The 18725-nt window shown below is 38.5% G+C and overlaps 1 protein-coding gene across 4 annotated transcripts in view; it reads left to right on the forward strand.

Annotated features, from left to right (window-relative positions):
- Positions 1–376: 376 nt before the first annotated feature.
- The window catches only part of SPATA6 (spermatogenesis associated 6), a 151274-nt gene continuing 132925 nt past the window's right edge, over positions 377–18725 (forward strand). For all 4 annotated transcript variants that reach the window (XM_060140114.1, XM_060140116.1, XM_060140115.1 and 1 more), the window contains exon 1: positions 377–604. In XM_060140114.1, coding sequence (XP_059996097.1) covers positions 554–604 — 51 coding nt within the window. In that variant the 5' untranslated portion in view covers positions 377–553. The remainder of the gene's footprint in view (positions 605–18725) is intronic.

Here is an 18725-nt window from a genome sequence, read left to right on the forward strand (position 1 = left end):
AACGAATAATCGTTATTCTTCTTTACAGTTTGGGAATTGAGGCCGCGGGGGGACGCCACTAGCTCAAGTTGCCACTGCCACGTTGGAACTCAGGGCTCCTGAGTCCAGCACCCGGACCTGCGCACTGTCCTATTATACAGCTATTCTCTTCTTCTTCTGGCTTTGGGCCCATAGCTTGACGTCACAGACGAACTGCCCCGCCCCACCCCGCCTCGCCCCGCCCCTTCGGAAGCCCCGCCTCCTCGAGCGACCCCCGCCCCTCCCGTCGTTCTCTGAGTCCCGCCCCCAGCTGCTCGCCCTCGAGCGGCGGCTCCGGCGCGTCCCCGCTATCGTCTCTTCCGGCCCCGCCCCTCCCGGCTGCCATGACAACGAGTCCGCGCCCCGCGCAAGGCTGCCGCTCGGGCGGGACCCTGGCTGGACCGCGGGCCCCGGCCTGGGGGCACAGCTGCTACCGCCGCCGCCACCTCGTCTCCTCCCCGTCCCCGCCCCGCGTCTCCTCACCTCCCTCGGGTCCGCGGCCGGGGTCCCTCCCCGCCGCCCCAACCCTGCGCGGATGCCGAAGGTGAAGGCGCTGCAGTGCGCCCTGGCGCTGGAGATCCGCTGTGTGAGTACAGGTCGCGCCCCCATCGCCGCCGCCTGGGTGTTGTCAGCCCCCGGAATTTACTAGGGTCGCCGCCTCCGTTCCCTTCCGAGAACCCCGGGTCACCGCGAAACCTCCTCCACCCTCCGAATCATCCCTATGGAGCTTTGATCCCGTGTCATTTGGCTCTTCCCCAACCTCAAAATCACGAACGCCCTCCCACTCCAGCCACACAGAGGCCTGACGCCCCCCACCGAACCCCTCCACCTCAGCTCCCCTAGCTTCCTCCCAACTTCCAGTTTGGGTTCCTTCAAATCCTTTCCAAACCACTTTCGAAAGTCCTCCTCTCTCCTCTCAACTTTCCAGTGAATTGGGTGGGGGAAGAGTCTTCTTTTAAAATTCCTCTTCTCTGCTCCAGTTCTTTTAGTGAGAGTATTACTGGCTCGACTTCTCCCCAGCCTTCGCGGGGCGGGGGGGGGTGTGCTTTTCCTCTTTCAGACAGATTAACAAGCTTCTGATTAGTGAAGGGGCCTTTCCTCTCAAAGTAGAGTCCCCACACCCCGCAACCGAAATATGTCAGCATTGCACACAGCACCTTGCCATCTACCCCAGGGCCAATACCTCGGAAACCATTTCAGGCCCCTCCAGCCCCCAAACTCTCCCGATGTTGAGAAGGAACCCTATCCTTCCCTTCACTCCAAGAAAGGCACCAGCTTTTAGAGGGACACTACTAATTCTCTAAACTTGCTCCAGAGGACCTTCAGCCCCACCCAGTCACTCTCCAGACATGCTGAAGAGGATAGTGTCCCCCCAGCTTGCTGTGGAAATCCAGCTGAGGCAGAGAACCCCCTGCCCTTCCTCAAGTGAAGGGCCTTGGACCTCTCCATGCCATGAGCAAATGCCATCCCTCTGAATAATCTTACAAGACCCTTCCAAGGGGTTTTGATCTCCTTCCCCCTCATTCTTTACAGGACCCTCTCATTCTCCTCTTCAGATGAAATCTCCAGCCTCTCTCTTCTAGAGGAAATCCCCCCAAAAGTCTTTCCATACCTCCATTTTAGACCTGCAGGCAGTTTGGAAACAAAATTCCTCCTTCAGTCCTTTTTTTCTTTTTCCACTTCTCTAAGTCCTTTTATTTCTCATCTCTTTATCTCCCAGCAAACCCTGTGTGTGTGTGTGCGTGTGTGTGTGTGTGTGTGTGCGTGTGTGTGCTTAAATAGCCAACACCATTCCTCTGGGTGCTGCATGGACTAGCCCTCCCTACTTCCTTCCTGCACGCCCTGCGGTCAAGGCTCTCCATCCCCCCACCACAAAGCATCCTCTGCTTTCCTTGCTGTCTTTCCTCACATTACAATGAGGCTGCTGTAGCACAGTCCCTGAAACCTCCAGGGAAGTCACAGGACTGTTTTAGGTCTTTGGCTAGGTCTTAAAGAAAGGAAGGCCGGGTAGGGCAGAGTGTGAGGCAGGCTTGGAGAAGAAAGTTTCTGGCACTGTCGCTTTATCTTTAAGGCTGCAGAGATTTTACTCACTGCAGTGTCAGAAACTCTATAGTTTTGGCTTCAGATGTTTTTTTCGTCCCACAGCTGCCAAAGCTTGGCAGCCTTTTTGTAAAGGAGGATTCATTTGGCAAAAGAATACACGAAGTTTCCTGAACCGCTGCGCCCAGGGCAGTTAGTAAAACTCCTGAGTTCGGCCTCTCTAGACTTTGTTACTGGCTGCCGCTTCCTCTTCTGCTAACCAATGCAGTTTAGCAGCCTGCGAGAGCAGCTGCCTGACCGGACCGGATGTTGCTTTCCTTCCTTGGTCAATCCAGACCTGCTTAGAGCAAGCACTTGGTGGTAACTGACTACTGCCTGAAGGGGTCAGAGAGAGAAGTTATTTCACTACCCTTTCTCCCCAGTATAAGTTGTCAGGCGGAAAGTGAACGGCTGTATAATGGAGCTTTGTTGTTCATCGTGGCTTAAGAAATTATGCAGGTGGAAACGTTCCTGTTTCATTTTTTTCAACAGACATTTGAGTCACAGAATTTTACAGTTCTAAGAAATCGTAGCTTTCATTGGATTGAATTTCTTTTTATGGGTGAGAAAATTGAGGCTTAGCTTGACTAAATGTTTTTCTAGGTTTGCACAACTATTTAGGGGGCAGATCTGCAGGAAGACGCTAAGTTTTCTGACCAGCAAAAACCCCATTAAATGACTCTGATGCTCAGAAGGAGCAAAAAAGACCGTTAATAACCTCACACATTAAACAAGCTTGATTGATTTGACTTTGATTGAATGGAGGAATTAATGTAAGCATAGATATTTTTAACATCTTTTCAATTTCATTTTTTTCAATTTCATTTAATTCTTTACATTGATGGGGTATAAAAGTCAAAACTGTATAAAATGATACACTCTGAGAAGTCTTATTTCCAGCCCTTTTCAAACCTGTTTTCCGTCTATTTTCATCTGCTGTAGGTAACCATTTTTATTGGTGTCTGATTTATTCTTCTAGTATTTCCCTTTGTAATATAATCAAATAGATACATACACACACACACACACACACACACACACTGTACACTCCCCCCTTCCCATATATATATTTTTTACTTTCCTTCACCATAGGAAGCATATTATATAAGCTAGTCTGCACTTTGCTTGTTTTCTTTCCTTAATGTATCCTGAAGATCACTCTAGGTAAGTGGGCATCTTCTTTAACTTCAACTCTTTATTGACATTTTTCAAACATACAGAGTAGTTGGGAAAATAGTACAATGAATATATTCCATGACCTATGTACGTTAATTTGATATATCTTTATATTTGTATATGTATAAAAATAAATATTTTTTACCAAAAATATGAAAGTAAATTGTTGCCTAAATACTTCAGCATATATCTTCTAAAAATAAGGACATTGTTCTAAATAACCACAATACTATTATCACACCTAAGATAATTATCCATAATTTCTTAGTATCTAGTCCATTTCCAAGTTTTCCTAGTTGTCAACAAAAATGGCGTGTATAGTTAACTTTTTCAAACCAGGATCCATTCAAAGTTTACATGTTGCATTTGGTTGTTAGGTTGTTTTAGTCCATTTTAACATAGAGCAGTTCTACTGTTTCTTTCCCACAATGTTTTCCCCCCTCCGTGGATTTAGATAAATTCATACACTCATACAACCATTATTTGGATCAAGATTTAGAACACTTCCATCGCCACAGTAAATTCCCTTGTTCCCCCTTTTAAGCCCCACGCAGAGGGAACTCCTCTTCTGATTTCTATCAGGGAAGATTAGTTTGCCAGTACTTGAACATCATATTAAATGAGCTATATAGTGTGTAATATTTTGTGTGGGCTTCTTCTGTTCATCGTATTTTTGAGACTCATTCATGTGCTGTGCCTATTGGTAGTTCCTTTATATTGTGGGGTAGCATTTTATCATGTGATTTGTATCATGTTCTATCATACACCACAACATGTTTACCCATTCTCTTTATTGTTGATTATTTGGGTTGTTACCAAGTCGTGGTTGTCATGGATAAAACTACTATGAACATTCATTCCTATAAAAGTTTTTTTATGCACGCTACCTTTTGGAGACCAGACTCGGATACAGATTATCCCATGTTGTGTTATTGTCTGAATTTTTCCCCATCACGGTGATACTTAATTTGTTCTTCTAAACTGGAAATTAAGTGTTTTATTTCTACCTGCCTGTTTGAAGTGGGGCACTTCATTCCATTCTCCCCTTTCCATGTTTATTTTTTTGCTGTAGTCTTGTATTTGTGGTATCTCATGTTTAATACTGTGGTAATATGAGAGCAAAAACATAGTAAACATGAAAGGTTTTGGTGTATAACGCAATATTTTCTGTTGCTCAACAGAGCCGTGACTTGAGAGAAAATATGTTGCTGGGAAGAAAGTGTGACTTTTCTCAAGGAATCTTGGGAAAATGATGTAATATGCCAAAGTAACTTGTTTTTAAAGAGCAGCCAAAAATTATATTTCCCATCACTTACACTTTTAATATTTGAAACATCATATCTTTGATATGAAAAACTATATTTGCTGCTTCTTCACTCTACCTTCTTCTTCTTATTCAGTAGTGACGTTTTCATGAGATGTTTTTAGGTATATAGAAGGAAGAAATTGGAGGTATAAGAGTAAAGCCCAATGCCTGGGCAATAAAATCAGCCAATTTGCTTTATGTGAATTGTGTCAGTTTGGGGTTAGTCTGTATTGTATAATTCCCATTTTTCTTCTCTATACTCACCTCACCTCACTACCTCACTCAAATTATTGATAGCATTGAGGCAAAGAGATCTGGGTACTTTTCAATCACAGTTCATCTGAACATTCGTGATCGTGTTCTGGTTTCCTTACTCAGTTATGCTGCAGCTGGTGGTAAATTTCCCTGGAATACAGACTTTTTAAAACTTTAACTCTAAAGTACTTCAAACTTACAGAAAAAGAAAACCTAAATACTGTGATCTCCCCCCACCCTGATTTAATAAATCCTCATTTTACATGTTTCCTGCAAATTTTTGTTTTTAAGAAATAAAATGTTACAGATGTAGTTAGGGCCCCTTTGCACCTCTTGCTGAAGCCAATTTTCCTCCGTCCCTTCCTAGAGGTAACATAATCAATATCCTGAAGTTGGAGTGTATTCTTTTCATTCAGGTTTTTGTAAGCTTACTCCATATTTGTGTACGCCTACGTACTACGTGTACTATTGTTCTGTTTTAAAACTTTACACAAATGGTATCATACTGTAGGTATCCTTCTGCAGATCTGTTTTTTTCACTTCACTGTTTCTGAAATTTGTCAGTGTTGATTCTTACAGATCTAGTTAATTTCCTTAATTGTTATGTAATGCTGTATATGACAGTGATTTAATTCTTATTCCCCTATTGATGGACTTTTAAATACCAGTTTTCCTCTTTTTTAATATTACAAACAATGTTGCAGTGAGAATATTTGAACATACCTTCTGGTGTCCATGAGTCAGTTGTTCTCAAGGGCAGATATTGTGCCCTAGGGAGCATGCTAGAAATCTGTGGGCTACCTTGTTTGCCATAGTGGTTGGGGGAGATCCTACTGGTGTTGATTATCTGGTATTCTGCATGACTTGACTGTCCCATTGAATTTGTATATGAAAACCTGTTTATAATTATTAGAGATTAAGAACCTAACTCTGTTTTATGTTTAAACACAAAGTCTGTTTTTTTTTTTTTGGAAAAAAATATCTTTAAATACAGTGAATTTTCCACTAATGCAATTACCATGTAAATTGAGGAAAGAGTGTACTTTGTTTTGTTCGGAACTCTGGTAAGAGTTTACTCTTTCAGAAAATCATGGCATCAGTGGCAACTCTGCTTGTGTTTGAGCTGCAGATACCTATCATTCAGCTTTTGAAACAGACCAGTTCACGTTGATTCTGTGAATATGTGCAAATATTGTATCTTCTAGCTTAGTTCTGCCTGAGCGTTTACACATAGAAATATATAATTTATTTTATTCCTGTATTTTTTCCGTTATGGCATTGGTTTATTTTTTAGTTATGTGTATGGGTAAATTGCAAAATATTAGTTGTAAAAGGAGGGTGTTGGATCTTGTAGAGACCCAGTGCTCTAGGGAATAGATTTAGAAATGGAACTACCAAGTCTTAGGGAATTGGTTTCATTTCCTAGGGCTTCCATAACAAATTTCCTCAATTTGTTGTCCTTGGAGTCTTAAAGGACAGAAATTTATTCTCTCTCATTTACTGGAGGCCAGAAGTTAAAACAAAGGTATTGGCAGGGCAGCGCTCCCTTAGAAGGCTCTTGGGGAAGACCCTTCCTTGTTCTTCTAGCTTTCAGTGTCTCCAGGCATTTCCAGAATGTGGCTGCGTAACTCCAATCTCCAATCCTAGAGGTTTCCTTTTCTGTGAATAGCCAGTTCTATCCTTTGCCCTTTAGGAACATAAGAGTTTTTTTTTCTTGTTAAATATATTTTGAACACCACCAACCTTTGTTGGTTATATGTAATGTAAATGTCAAAGATCTTCTAGTTGAAGCTTATTTTTTCACTTTGTTTTTGCTCTTTTTAGTAATGCCTTTTGTTTTTATTTTCTATTTTTTGTTGTTATTGTTGCTGGTAAACAAAGAATGCTGAGACTTTAAGTTAACTTTTTACAGAACTATAGCATATATTCAGAAAGTGCACAAATCCAAAGTGTGTAATCACCACCCAAATGGATAATTAGAATATTTTCAGCACCCCAGGTTGCTTCCTTGTGCTCCATCCCTTCCAGCCACTCCACCTGCTCCCCCTTCCCCTCCCAGAGGTAACCACTATCTTGACTTCTATCACAACAAATTTTGAACTTTTGAAGTCAGCCTCTTTCTTTCTCCCTCCCTTCTTCCCTCCCCTCCCTCCCTCCTTTGACGTTTACGTATAACTTCTTTGTGAGAATTCATCCATGCTGTTATGTGAAGCAGTAATTCTTTATCCTTTCTATTGTTCCCCCCCAGCTTTACTGATATATAATTGACAGATAGCATTGTATAAGTTTAAAGTGTACAGTATGTTGATTTGATATGTTTATAAATCGCAAAATGATTACTACCATAGTATTAGCTACCATCTCCATCCTGTCACATAGTTGCCATTTCTTTTTTGTGGTGAAAACAATTACGATCTACTCTCTTAGCAACATTCAAGTATATAATACAGTGTTATTAGTTATCGTCACTATGCTGTACATTTGGTACCCAAACTTGTTAATCTTATAACTGGAAGTTTATACCCTTTCATCAATATCTCCCCATTTCCCCCACCTCCTGAATCCTTGGTAAACACCATTCTACTCTCTGTTTCTCTGAGTTTATCTTTTGTAGATTCCACATATAAGTGATATCTTACAGTAATTTGTTTTTCTCTGACTTGTTTCACTTAACGTAATGCCCTCAGGGTCCATCCAAGTTGTCATGAATGGCAGGATTTCCTTTTTCCTGATGGCTGAATAATATTGGTACATATATATCACATGCTCTTTATCCATTCATCCATTATTCATTGACAGACACTTAGGTTGTTTTCATATCTTGGCTGTTGTGAGTAATGCCATTGTGAACATGGGAGTGCAGATATGAGATCCTGATTTCAATTCCTTTGGATGTATATCCAGAAGTGGGATTGCTGGAGCATATGGTCATTCTATTTCAAATTTTTCGAGGAACCTCTATACTGTTTTCCATAGTGGCTATGCTCAATTTACATTCCCACCAGAAATGTCTTAGGGTTCCCTTTTCTTCAGATCCTCACCAACACTTGTTATCTCTTGTCTTTTTCATGAGAGTTAACTCTGACTTGTGTGAGGTGATATCTAATTGTGGTTTTGATTTGCATTTCCCTGATGATTAGCGATGTTGAGCATCTTTTCATCTGCCTGTTGGCCATTTGTATTTCTTCGTTGGAAAACTGTTCTGTTCCTCTGTATCCATTTCTATTGTTGATGACATTTTCATTTTTTTTCCAGTATTGGGATATTACAATTTGTGCTCCTGTGAACATTTTTGTACATGTCTTTGTTGCATATTTTGTATTCAGCAACTTGCTGAAATCTCATATAAGGTATTTGGATTTTCTATGTGGGAAATCATGTTTGTAAATAAAGTCAGTTTTGACTTCTCTTGTACAATGTTTTTTCTTCTTTTTCCCTTTTTATTATTTATGTCCTTGATTAGAATCCCCAGTATAATGTTAAATAGTGCGAATAATAGTACATATACTTGTCATTTTATTTTAAGTTATCCCGCTGAAGTTTCACCAGTATTAGATTGAATCTTATGAAATTGCTGACAATGGGCCATTTTTTGACTAAAAAAAATGACAATTTCATATATTTCAACCTAATATAATATTGGCTGTAGGATTTTCATTTATTGAGTTAAGAAAGCTCCCTTCTATTTTTTTTTTTTTTTTTTTTTTTGGCTGCACCTGTGGCTTGTGGGATATGGGATCTTAGTTCCTGCCCAGGGATTCAACCTGGGCCCTCGGCAGTGAGAGTGCGGAGTCTTAACCACTGGACCACCAGGGAATTCCCCCTAATTTTTAAAGTATTCTGAGTTTTGAATTATATTGAATGCTTTTCCCTCAGTCTAATGAGATTATTATATAACATTGCTCCCATGTTCTATAGAAGGGACACATTTTGTGATGTTGCACCTTCTCCATTCCTATGATAGATTCTTTTTAGTCAGGATGTATTATTTTTACTATATTTTGTTGGATTTGATTCATAATTTTATATTTAGCATCTTTCATTTGTGTTCATAGATGAGATATTAGCTCTATAAGTCAAATATTTATTTAGCTTTTGTTTTTTATTATTGAAACATTTATTTTGAAATATTTCAGACATACAAAAAGTTATAAAGAGTAACATAATGAACACCCATATTCCTCCCCATCAGCTTAAGATGTAAAACATTACAGATAAGGTGAAGTCTCCTGTATCTCTCTCTCTAGTAGAATCCCCCCTCTCTTCTTCCTTTGGCTAGTCACTACTCTGAATTTTGTGTTATTCTCCCTATTTTTCATTGCTTTTCTCATTTTAATATCTGTCTTTAAGGCATTGGATTTACATGCAAGTGCTGCTTAACTGGCATCCTAAGGGGATTGATGAAACTGTTTTAAAATTATTTGGTTCTAGATATTTTATAATTTTTATAAAATTTATTTTATGCTTTTTTACTTTACCTTATGAGCTATTGAGGAGTTTGTTTTAATTTCAAGATGTATAGGATTTATATGTGTGTATATACTCTTTTTCCCCCTCGCCTTCCTGCCATATATACATACACACACATACATACATTCTTATATTGTAGTATTTTAATTCAATTGCATTGGGGGTATTGAATGAAGTCTGTGTGATATTGATTATTTTTGTTGGCAATTTCCTATGTGTTATTATCCAATTATTATATATATAATATATTTATGAATAATCCAATTATTGTGAATGTTCTCTATTTACTTGACAATAATATATAAATTTATTTGTTTGATATAGGGCTCTATCAGCCATTATCAGATCAAATTTATTTTCTCTGAAATTCTTCAGTTCCATATTAAATTTTTTGTCTGCATGCAATCTCTACCAGATTGTAATGGAGATATTAAAATCTTTACTATCATAATGTATTTTCATTTTATCCTTGTTGTATTCTAGTACACTATGATTATAGAACTATAGATTCATTTCTGTTTATTGTTTTCCACTAAGTTTGTACTTTCCATCTGAGAATTTATGGAATTCTGCAGTTTGGGGAAATTCTTAGCTTTTATATCTTTGAATATTGTTTTTCTGCTGTTCTCTCTTTTCTTCTGACAGTGCTATTAGACATATATTGGAACTTTTATCTATTCTGCTTTCTTAAGTGCTTTTCTTGTGTGTAATATTTTTATATCCTCCTGTTCTGGGAGAATTCTTCAGTATTATATTCTTATTTACTTATTAAATTAAATTTTTAAATCTTCTCTATTGAGATTTTTAACTTCATTGACTACATATTCCAAGATTTCTCATTTAGTGTCTCTTTTTAAACATATGCCGAATATTTACATTTTTACCTGTTTTAATTTCATAAATTTTGTTTTTTATGGAGTTTTCTCCCCTTATTAGATGAAAGATTCTAAATACTTACTTTAAAATTATTTTCAGATTGTGTAAATTAATTTTCATGTAAAGTGGATTTATCTCCTGATTGTCAATTTTGTTGTTTTTCTTAGTGCTTGGGATTTCACTGAGATTATGGACCACTTTTGGGAGAATTAACAATGAACCTTTCAATCCATTAACTGGTATATTTTTCCATCTATTTAGGTTTTCAGGTTCTTTCAATGATGTTTGTAGTTTTCAGAATACATGTCTTACACATATTTTGTTAAATTTATACCTAGGTAGTACATGTCTAAGATTTTAATGGTATTAATTTTTTTTGATGTGCTAATATATAGAAATAAAGTTGATTTTTTTGCCTATTGACCCCATATCCTTTTGTTTATTGAAACTTGTTTTACGGTTCATGATATCATCTGTCTTGATGAATGTTTTCATGTGCACTTGGAAAAAAAGGTGTATCCTTCTGTTGTTGGATGGAGTATTATGTAAATGTCAGGTCAAATTACTTGAATGCTGTTGTCCACATCTTCTATACCCTTTATGATTTTTGACTGCTTATTTTATCAGTTATTGACAGGGAAGTGTCGAAATTCAGTTATATATTTTTTTGCTTCATTACTTTGACATTGTATTATTAGGTGCATACAATTTAATTTTGTATATCTTTTCATAAATCAGATTTTTAATCGATATGAAATGTTCCACATTAACGTTGGTAATCTTTCTTTTTCTGAAGTCTACTTTATATCAAGTTAGCCACCCCAGCTTTCTTATGATTAGTGAATGCATGGTGCATCTTTTTCTGTAATTTTACTTTAGTCCTGAATTTTTAAGTTTTAAAAACATTGAGATATAATTCACATATCATAAAATCCACTCTTTTAAAGTGTACAGTTCAATAAACTTTTATATATTCACAAAGTTGTGCAACAATCACCACTAATTTCAGGACATTTTCATCACCCCATGAAGAAATCCCATACCTAGTACTGTCATCTCCCTCTCCCCCAGCCCCTGGCTACCACTAATCTAATTTCTAGGTCTATGGACTTGCCTACTCTGGACATTTCTATAAGTGGAATTATGCAATATGTGGCTCTCTGTGTCTGGCTTCTTTCACTTAGCATAATGTTTTTAAAATTCATCCATGTTATAGTATATATCAGTACTTTATTTCTTTTTATGGCCAAGTAATATTCCATTGTATGGATATACCACATCTTGCTTATTCATCAGTTGATGGACATTTGGATTGTATCCACTTTTTGGTTATTATGAATAACACTGTTATACTCTTGTACCTATTCTTTTGTGAACGTATGTTTTCAGTGCTCTTGGATATATACCTAGCAAGTTGCTGGTTCTTGTGGTAACTGTTTACTTTTCTTGAGGAACTACCAAACTTTTTACCACAGTGACTACACCATTTTACATTTCCACCAGCACAGTAGGAGGGTTCCAATTTTTTGGCATCCTTCCCAACACTTGTTTTGTCCATCTTTTTATTTATAGCCATCCTAGTGAGTATGAAGAGCTATCTCATTGTGATTTTGATTTATATTTCCCTAATGACTAATGATGTTGAACATATTTTCATGTGCTTTTTGGCCATTTGTGAATCTTCTTTAGAGAGATGCCTGTTTGTTTTTGCATCATGTATTTTGGGGCTCATCTAAGTACATATATCGCTATATTGTTGTGTCTTCTTGGAATATATTTACCTGTTTTTAATTGTCACATCATTATAAAATGTCCTTCTTTGCTTTTAGTATCAATTTTTGTTTTAATGTCTAGTTTGATGTTAGGATAACCACTGCAACTCTCCTTTGGTTACTTCTTGGATAGATTATTTTTTTCCCATTTGTGTCTTTGAATATAAAGTGTGTCTCTTGTAGACAACATATAGTTGGATTATAGTTTGTAATCAATTCTGCTAAACTCTACCTTTTGATTGGAATGTTTAGTCAATTGACATTTAATGTAAGATAAAGTAGGATTTACCTCTGTCATTTTTCTGTCTTTTCTGTCTTAATGTCTTTTTCGTTTCTCTGTTTCTGCATTAGTGACTTCTTTTGTGTTAACTATTATCAAGTGGACCATTTTAATTCCCTTGTTTCTATTACTATATTTTTTGAGTTATTTTCTTAGTAATGGTTCTGGGGCTCACAATTAACATTTTAATTTTTAACAATACAGTATGGATTAATACCAATTTAATTTGAATAATACATAAAACCTTTGCTTTTATTTAGTTCTGTTCTCTCTCTTCTTTATAATTTTATTATCATACAGATGACATCTTTATACATATACACACTTCAACACAGTTTAATAATTGTTGCTTTATGTAATTTTATTTTAAATAAAATATGGTTAAATGAGAGAAAATACATTTATACTGTCTTAAATTTACCAATGTAGTTCCCTCATTGGTGTTCTTTATTCTTTCATGAGCATTTTAGCTACTGTCTAGTGTCCTTTCATTTTAATATGAAGAATGCTCTTTTTTGGTTTATTTTAACATCTTTATTGGAGTATAATTGCTTTACAATGTTGTGTTAGTTTCTGCTTTATAACAAAGTGAATCAGCTATATATATATATATATATATATCTCCCCATATCTCCTCCCTCTTGCGTCTCCCTCCCACCCTCCCTATCCCACCCCTCTAGGTGGTCACAAAGCACTGAGCTGATCCCCTGTACTGTGTGGCTGATTCCCACTAGTGATCTATTTTACATTTCGTAGTGTATATATGTCCATGCTACTCTGTCACTTCATCCCAGCTTACCCTTCCCCCTCCCCGTGTCCTCAAGTCCATTCTCTATGTCTGTGTCTTTATTCCTTTCCTGCCCCTAGGTTCTTCAGAACAATTTTTTTTTTTAGATTCCATATATATGTGTTAGCATATGGTATTTGTTTTTCTCTTTCTGACTTACTTCACTCTGTATGAGAGACTCTAGGTCCATCCACCTCACTACAAATAACTCAATTTCGTTTCTTCTTATGGCTGAGTAATATTCCATTGTATATATGTGCCGTATCTTCTTTATCCATTCATCTGTCGATGGACACTTAGGTTGCTTCCATGTCCTGGCTATTGTAAATAGAGCTGCAGTGAACATTGTGGTACATGACCCTTTTGAATTATGGCTTTCTCAGGGTATATGCCCAGTAGTGGGACTGCTGGGTCGTATGGTAGTTCCATTTTTAGATTTTTAAGGAACCTCCATACTGTTCTCCATAGTGGCTATATCAATTTACATTCCCACCAAAAGTGCAAGAGGGTTCCCTTTTCTCCACACCCTCTCCAGCATTTATTCTGTGTAGATTTTTTGATGATAACCATTCTGACTGGTGTGAGATGATACCTCATTTTAGCTTTGATTTGCATTTCTGTAATGATTAGTGACGTTGAGCATCCTTTCATGTGTTTGTTGGCAATCTGTATATCTTTGGAGAAATGTCTATGTAGGTCTTCTGCCCATTTTTGTATTGGGTTGTTTGCTTTTTTGATATTGAGCTGCATGAGCTGCTTGTAAATTTTGGAGATTAACCCTTTGTCAGTTGCTTCATTTGCAAATATTTTCTCCCATTTTCTCCCATGTTCCTCCCTCTGCTATATTTTGGAAGAGTTTGAGAAGGATAGGTGTTAGCTCTTCTCTAAATGTTTGATAGAATTCACCTGTGAAGCCATCTGGTCCTGGGCTTTTGTTTGTTGGAAGATTTTTAATCACAGTTTCAATTTCAGTGCTTGTGATTGGTCTGTTTATATTTTCTATTCCTTCCTAGTTCTGTCTCAGAAGGTTGTGCTGTTCTAAGAAATTGTCCATTTCTTGCAGGTTGTCCATTTTATTGACATATAGTTGCCTGTAGTAATCTCTCATGATCCTTTGTATTTCTGCAGTGTCAGTTGTTACTTCTCCTTTTTTATTTCTAATTCTATTGTTTTGAGTCTTCTCCCTTTTTTTCTTGATGAGTCTGGCTAATGGTTATTATCAATTTTGTTTACCTTCTCAAAGAACCAGCTTTTAGTTTTATTGATCTTTGCTATCATTTCCTTCTTTTTTTTCCATTTGTTCCTGATCTGATCTTTATGATTTCTTCTGCTAACTTTGGGTTTTTTTGTTCTTCTTTCTCTAATGGCTTTAGGTGTAAGGTTAGGTTGTTTATTTAAGATGGTTCTTGTTTCTTGAGGTAGGAGTGTATTGCTATAAACTTCCCTCTTAGAACTGCTTTTGCTGTATCTCATAGGTTTTGAGTTAACATGTTTTCATTGTCATTTGTTCCTAGGTATTTTTTGATTTCCTCTTTGATTTTTCAGTGATCTCTTGGTTATTTAGTAGTGTATTGTTTAGCCGCCATGTGTTTGTATTTTTTATATATTTTTTTCCAGTAATTGATATGTAGTCTCATAGGTTTGTGGTCGGAAAAGATAGTTGATACAATTTCAATTTTCTTAAATTTACCAATGCTTGATTTGTGACCCAAGATATGATCTATCCTGGAAAATGTTCCATGAGCACTTGAGAAGAAAGTGTATTCTGTTGTTTTTGGATGGAATGTCCTATAAATATCAATTAATTCCATCTTGTTTAATGTATCGTTTAAAGATTGTGTTTCCTTATTTATTTTCAGGTTGGATGATCTGTCCAAAGGGGCAAGTTGGGTGTTAAAGTTCCGTACTATGATTGTGTAACTGTCGATTTCCCCTTTTGTGGCTGTTAGCACTTGCCTTATGTATTGAGGTGCTCCTATGTTGGGTGCATAAATATTTACAATTGTTATATCTTCTTGGATTGATCCGTTGATCATTATGTAGTGTCCTTCTTTGTCTCTTGTAATAGTCTTTATTTTAAAGTCTATTTTGTCTGATATAAGAATTACTACTCCTGCTTTCTTTTAATTTCCATTTGCATGTAATATCTTTTTCCATCCCCTCATTTTCAGTCTGTATGTGTACCTAGGTCTGAAGTGGGTCTGTTGTAGACAGCATATGTATGGGTCTTTGTTTTGTATCCATTCAGCCAGTCTGTGTCTTTTGGTAGGAGCATTTAATCCATTTGCATTTAAGGTAGTTATTGATAAGTATGGTCCTATTACCATTTTCTAAATTGTTTTGGGTTTGTTATTGTAGGTCTTTTCCTTCTCTTGTGTTTCCAGCCTAGAGAACTTCCTTCAGCATTCGTTGTAAAGCTGGTTTGGTGGTGCTGAATTCTCTTAGCTTTTGTTTGTCTGTAAAGGTTTTGATTTCTCCATCGAATCTGAATGAGATCATTCCTGGATAGAGTAATCTTTGTTTTAGGGTTTTGCCTTTCATCACTTCAAATATGTCTTGCCATTCCCTTCTGGCTTGCAGAGTTTCTGCTGAAAGATCAGCTGTTAACCTTATGGGGATTCCCTTGTATGTTATTTCTTGTTTTTCCCTTGCTGCTTTTAATATTTTTTCTTTGTATTTAATTTTTGACAGTTTGATTAATATGTGTCTTGGCGTGTTTCTCCTTGGATTTATCCTGTATGGGACTCTCTACGCTTCCTGGACTTGATTGACTATTTCCTTTCCCATATTAGGGAAATTTTCAACTATAATCTCTTCAAATATTTTCTCAGTCCCTTTCTTATTCTCTTCTTCTTCTGGGCCCCCTATAATTTGAATTTTGGTGTGTTTCATGTTGTCCCAGAGGTCTCTGAGACTGTCCTCATTTCTTTTCATTCCTTTTTCTTCGTTCTGCTCTGCAGTAGTTATTTCCACTATTTTATCTTCCAGGTCACTTATCCGTTCTTCTGCCTCAGTTATTCTGCCATTGATTCCTTCTAGAGAATTTTAAATTTCATTTATTGTGTTGTTCATCGTTGTTTGTTTGTTCTTTAGTTCTTCTAGGTCCTTGTTAAAAGTTTCTTGTATTTTCTTCATTCTGTCCAAGATTTTGGATCATGTTTGCTATCATTATTCTGAATTCTTTTTCAGGTACATTGCCTATTTCCTCTTCATTTGTTTGGTGGGTTTTTACCTTGCTCCTTCATCTGCTTTCTCTTTCTTCTCATTTTGCTTAACTTACTGTGGTTGGGGTCTCCTTTTCACAGGCTGCAGGTTCGTAGTTCCCACTGTTTTTGGTGTCTGCCCCTAGTGGGTAATGTTGGTTCAGTGGGCTGTGTAGGCTTCCTGGTGGAGGGGACGGGTGCCTGTGTTCTGGTGGATGAGGATGGATCTTGTCTTTCTGGTGGGCAGGGCAGCATCCGGTGGTATGTTTTGGGGTGTCTGTGACCTTATTATGATTTTAGGCAGCCTATCTTCTAATGGGTGGGGTTGTGTTTCTGTCTTGCTAGGTGGTTGGCGTAGGGTCTCCAGCACTGTAGCTTGCTGGTCTTTGAGTGGAGCTGGGTCTTTGCATTGAGATGGAGATCTGTGGGAGAGCTCTCGCTGTTTAATCTTACATGGAGCCAGGAGGTCTCTGTTGGACCAATGTCCTAAACTCGGCTCTCCCACCTCAGAGGCACAGACCTGACACCTGGCCAGAGCACTAGACCCCTGTCAGCCACACGGGTCAGAAGAAAAGGGAGAAAGAAAGAAAGAGAGAGAGAGACGGAGGGCGAGAGGGAGGAAGGGAAATAAAATAAAATAAAGTTATTAAAATAAAAAATTTAAAAAATTATTAAAAATTAAAAAAAATTGAAAACTAATAAAAAAAAGAAAGAAGAGAGCAAGCAAACCAAAAGTCAAATCCACCAATGATAACAAGGGCTAAAAAAGTATACTAAAAAAAAAAAAAAACAGAAAAACGGACAGACAGAACCGTTGGACAAATGGTAAAAGCAAAGCTATACAGACAAAATCACACAAGGTCCATCTCCTCAACTTTGGGATGATTCGTCTTCTGTTCAGGTATTCCAGAGATGCAGGGTACATCAAGTTGATTGTGGAGATATAATTCATTGCTCCTGAGGCTGCTGGGAGAGATTTCCCTTTCTCTTCCTTGTTCGCACAGCTCCTGGGGTTCAGCTTTGGATTTGGCCCTGCCTCTGCGTGTAGGTCGCCGGAGGGCGTCTGTTCTTCGCTGAGGCAGGACGGGGTTAAAGTAGCGTCTGATTAGGGGGCTTTGGCTCACTCAGGCCAGGGGGAGGGAAGGGTACGGAATGCGGGGCCAGCCTGCTGCGGCAGAGGCCACAGTGACGTTACAACAGCCTGAGGCGTGCTGTGTGTTCTCCTGGGGAAGTTGTCCCTGGGTCACGGGACTGGCAGTGGCTGCACAGGCTCCCAGGAGGGGAGGTGTGGATAGTGACCTGTGCTTGCACACAGGCTTCTTGGTGGCTGCAGCAGCAGCCTTAGCGTCTCATGCCCGTCTCTTGTGTCCACGCTGATAGCCGCGGCTCGCACCTGTCTCTGGAGCTCGCTTAGGCGGTACTCTGAATGCCCTCTCCTTGCGCACCCTGAAACAGTGGTCTCTTGCCTCTTATCCAATTCCAGACTTTTTCCCGACTACCTCCTGGCTAACTGTGGCGCACTAGCCCCCTTCAGGCTGTGTTCATGCAGCCATCCCCAGTCCTCTCCCTGGGATCTGACCTTGGAAGCCGAAGCCTCAGCTCTCAGCCCCCACCCACTGAGAGCAGACAAGCCTCTCAGGCTGGTGAGTGCTGATTGGCACTGATCCTCTGTGCAGGAATCTCTCCTCTTTGCTCTTTGCACCCCTGTTGCTGTGCTCTCCTCCGAAGCTTCCCTGCTGCCACCCCCATCTCCGCCAGTGAAGGGGCTTCCTATTGTGTGGAAACCTTTCCTCCTTCACAGCTCCCTCCCAGAGGTGTTGGTCCCATCCTAATTCTTTAGTCTCTGTTTTTTCATTTTTCTTTTGCCATAGCCAGATATGTGGGGGAGTTTCTTGCGATTTGGGAAGTCTGAGGTCTTCTGCCAGCGTTCTGTAGGTTTTCTGTAGGAGTTGTTCCACATGTAGATGTATTTCTGATGTATTTGTGAGGTGGAAGGTGATCTCCATGTCTTATTCCTCCAGCATCTTGAAGGTCTCTGAAGGATTCTCTTTAATAATTCTTATAGGGAAGTTCTGCTCATGATGGATTATCTGTTTTTGTTTGAGAAAGTCTTAATTTTCCGTCTTTTTGAAGGAGAATTGCCTGGATATTGAACTACTGAAAGTTTTCTTTAAGTACTTTGAATAAGTCATTGCACTTTCTTCTGGCTTCATATTTCTGATGAGAAATCAGCTGTTATTCCTGTTGAGGATTTCTGGTACCTACTGAATCATTTAACTTTTGCTGCTTTCAAGATTCTCTCTTCATCTTTGTCTTTGAACCGCCTGTTTACAATGTGTGTGATTTGGAGTTATTGGAGTTTGTTGGATCTATAGATTGTTTTCCTTTAAATTTCAGACATTTTTATCCATCATTTCTGCAAACATTCTTTCTGGCCGTTTCTCCTCTACTTTAAGGCTCCCATTATACCTATGTTGCTGTGCTTGATGGTTTCCTACAAGTC

This window comes from Lagenorhynchus albirostris, chromosome 2 (genome assembly GCF_949774975.1).
Source record: "Lagenorhynchus albirostris chromosome 2, mLagAlb1.1, whole genome shotgun sequence".
Taxonomy (NCBI): domain Eukaryota; kingdom Metazoa; phylum Chordata; class Mammalia; order Artiodactyla; family Delphinidae; genus Lagenorhynchus; species Lagenorhynchus albirostris.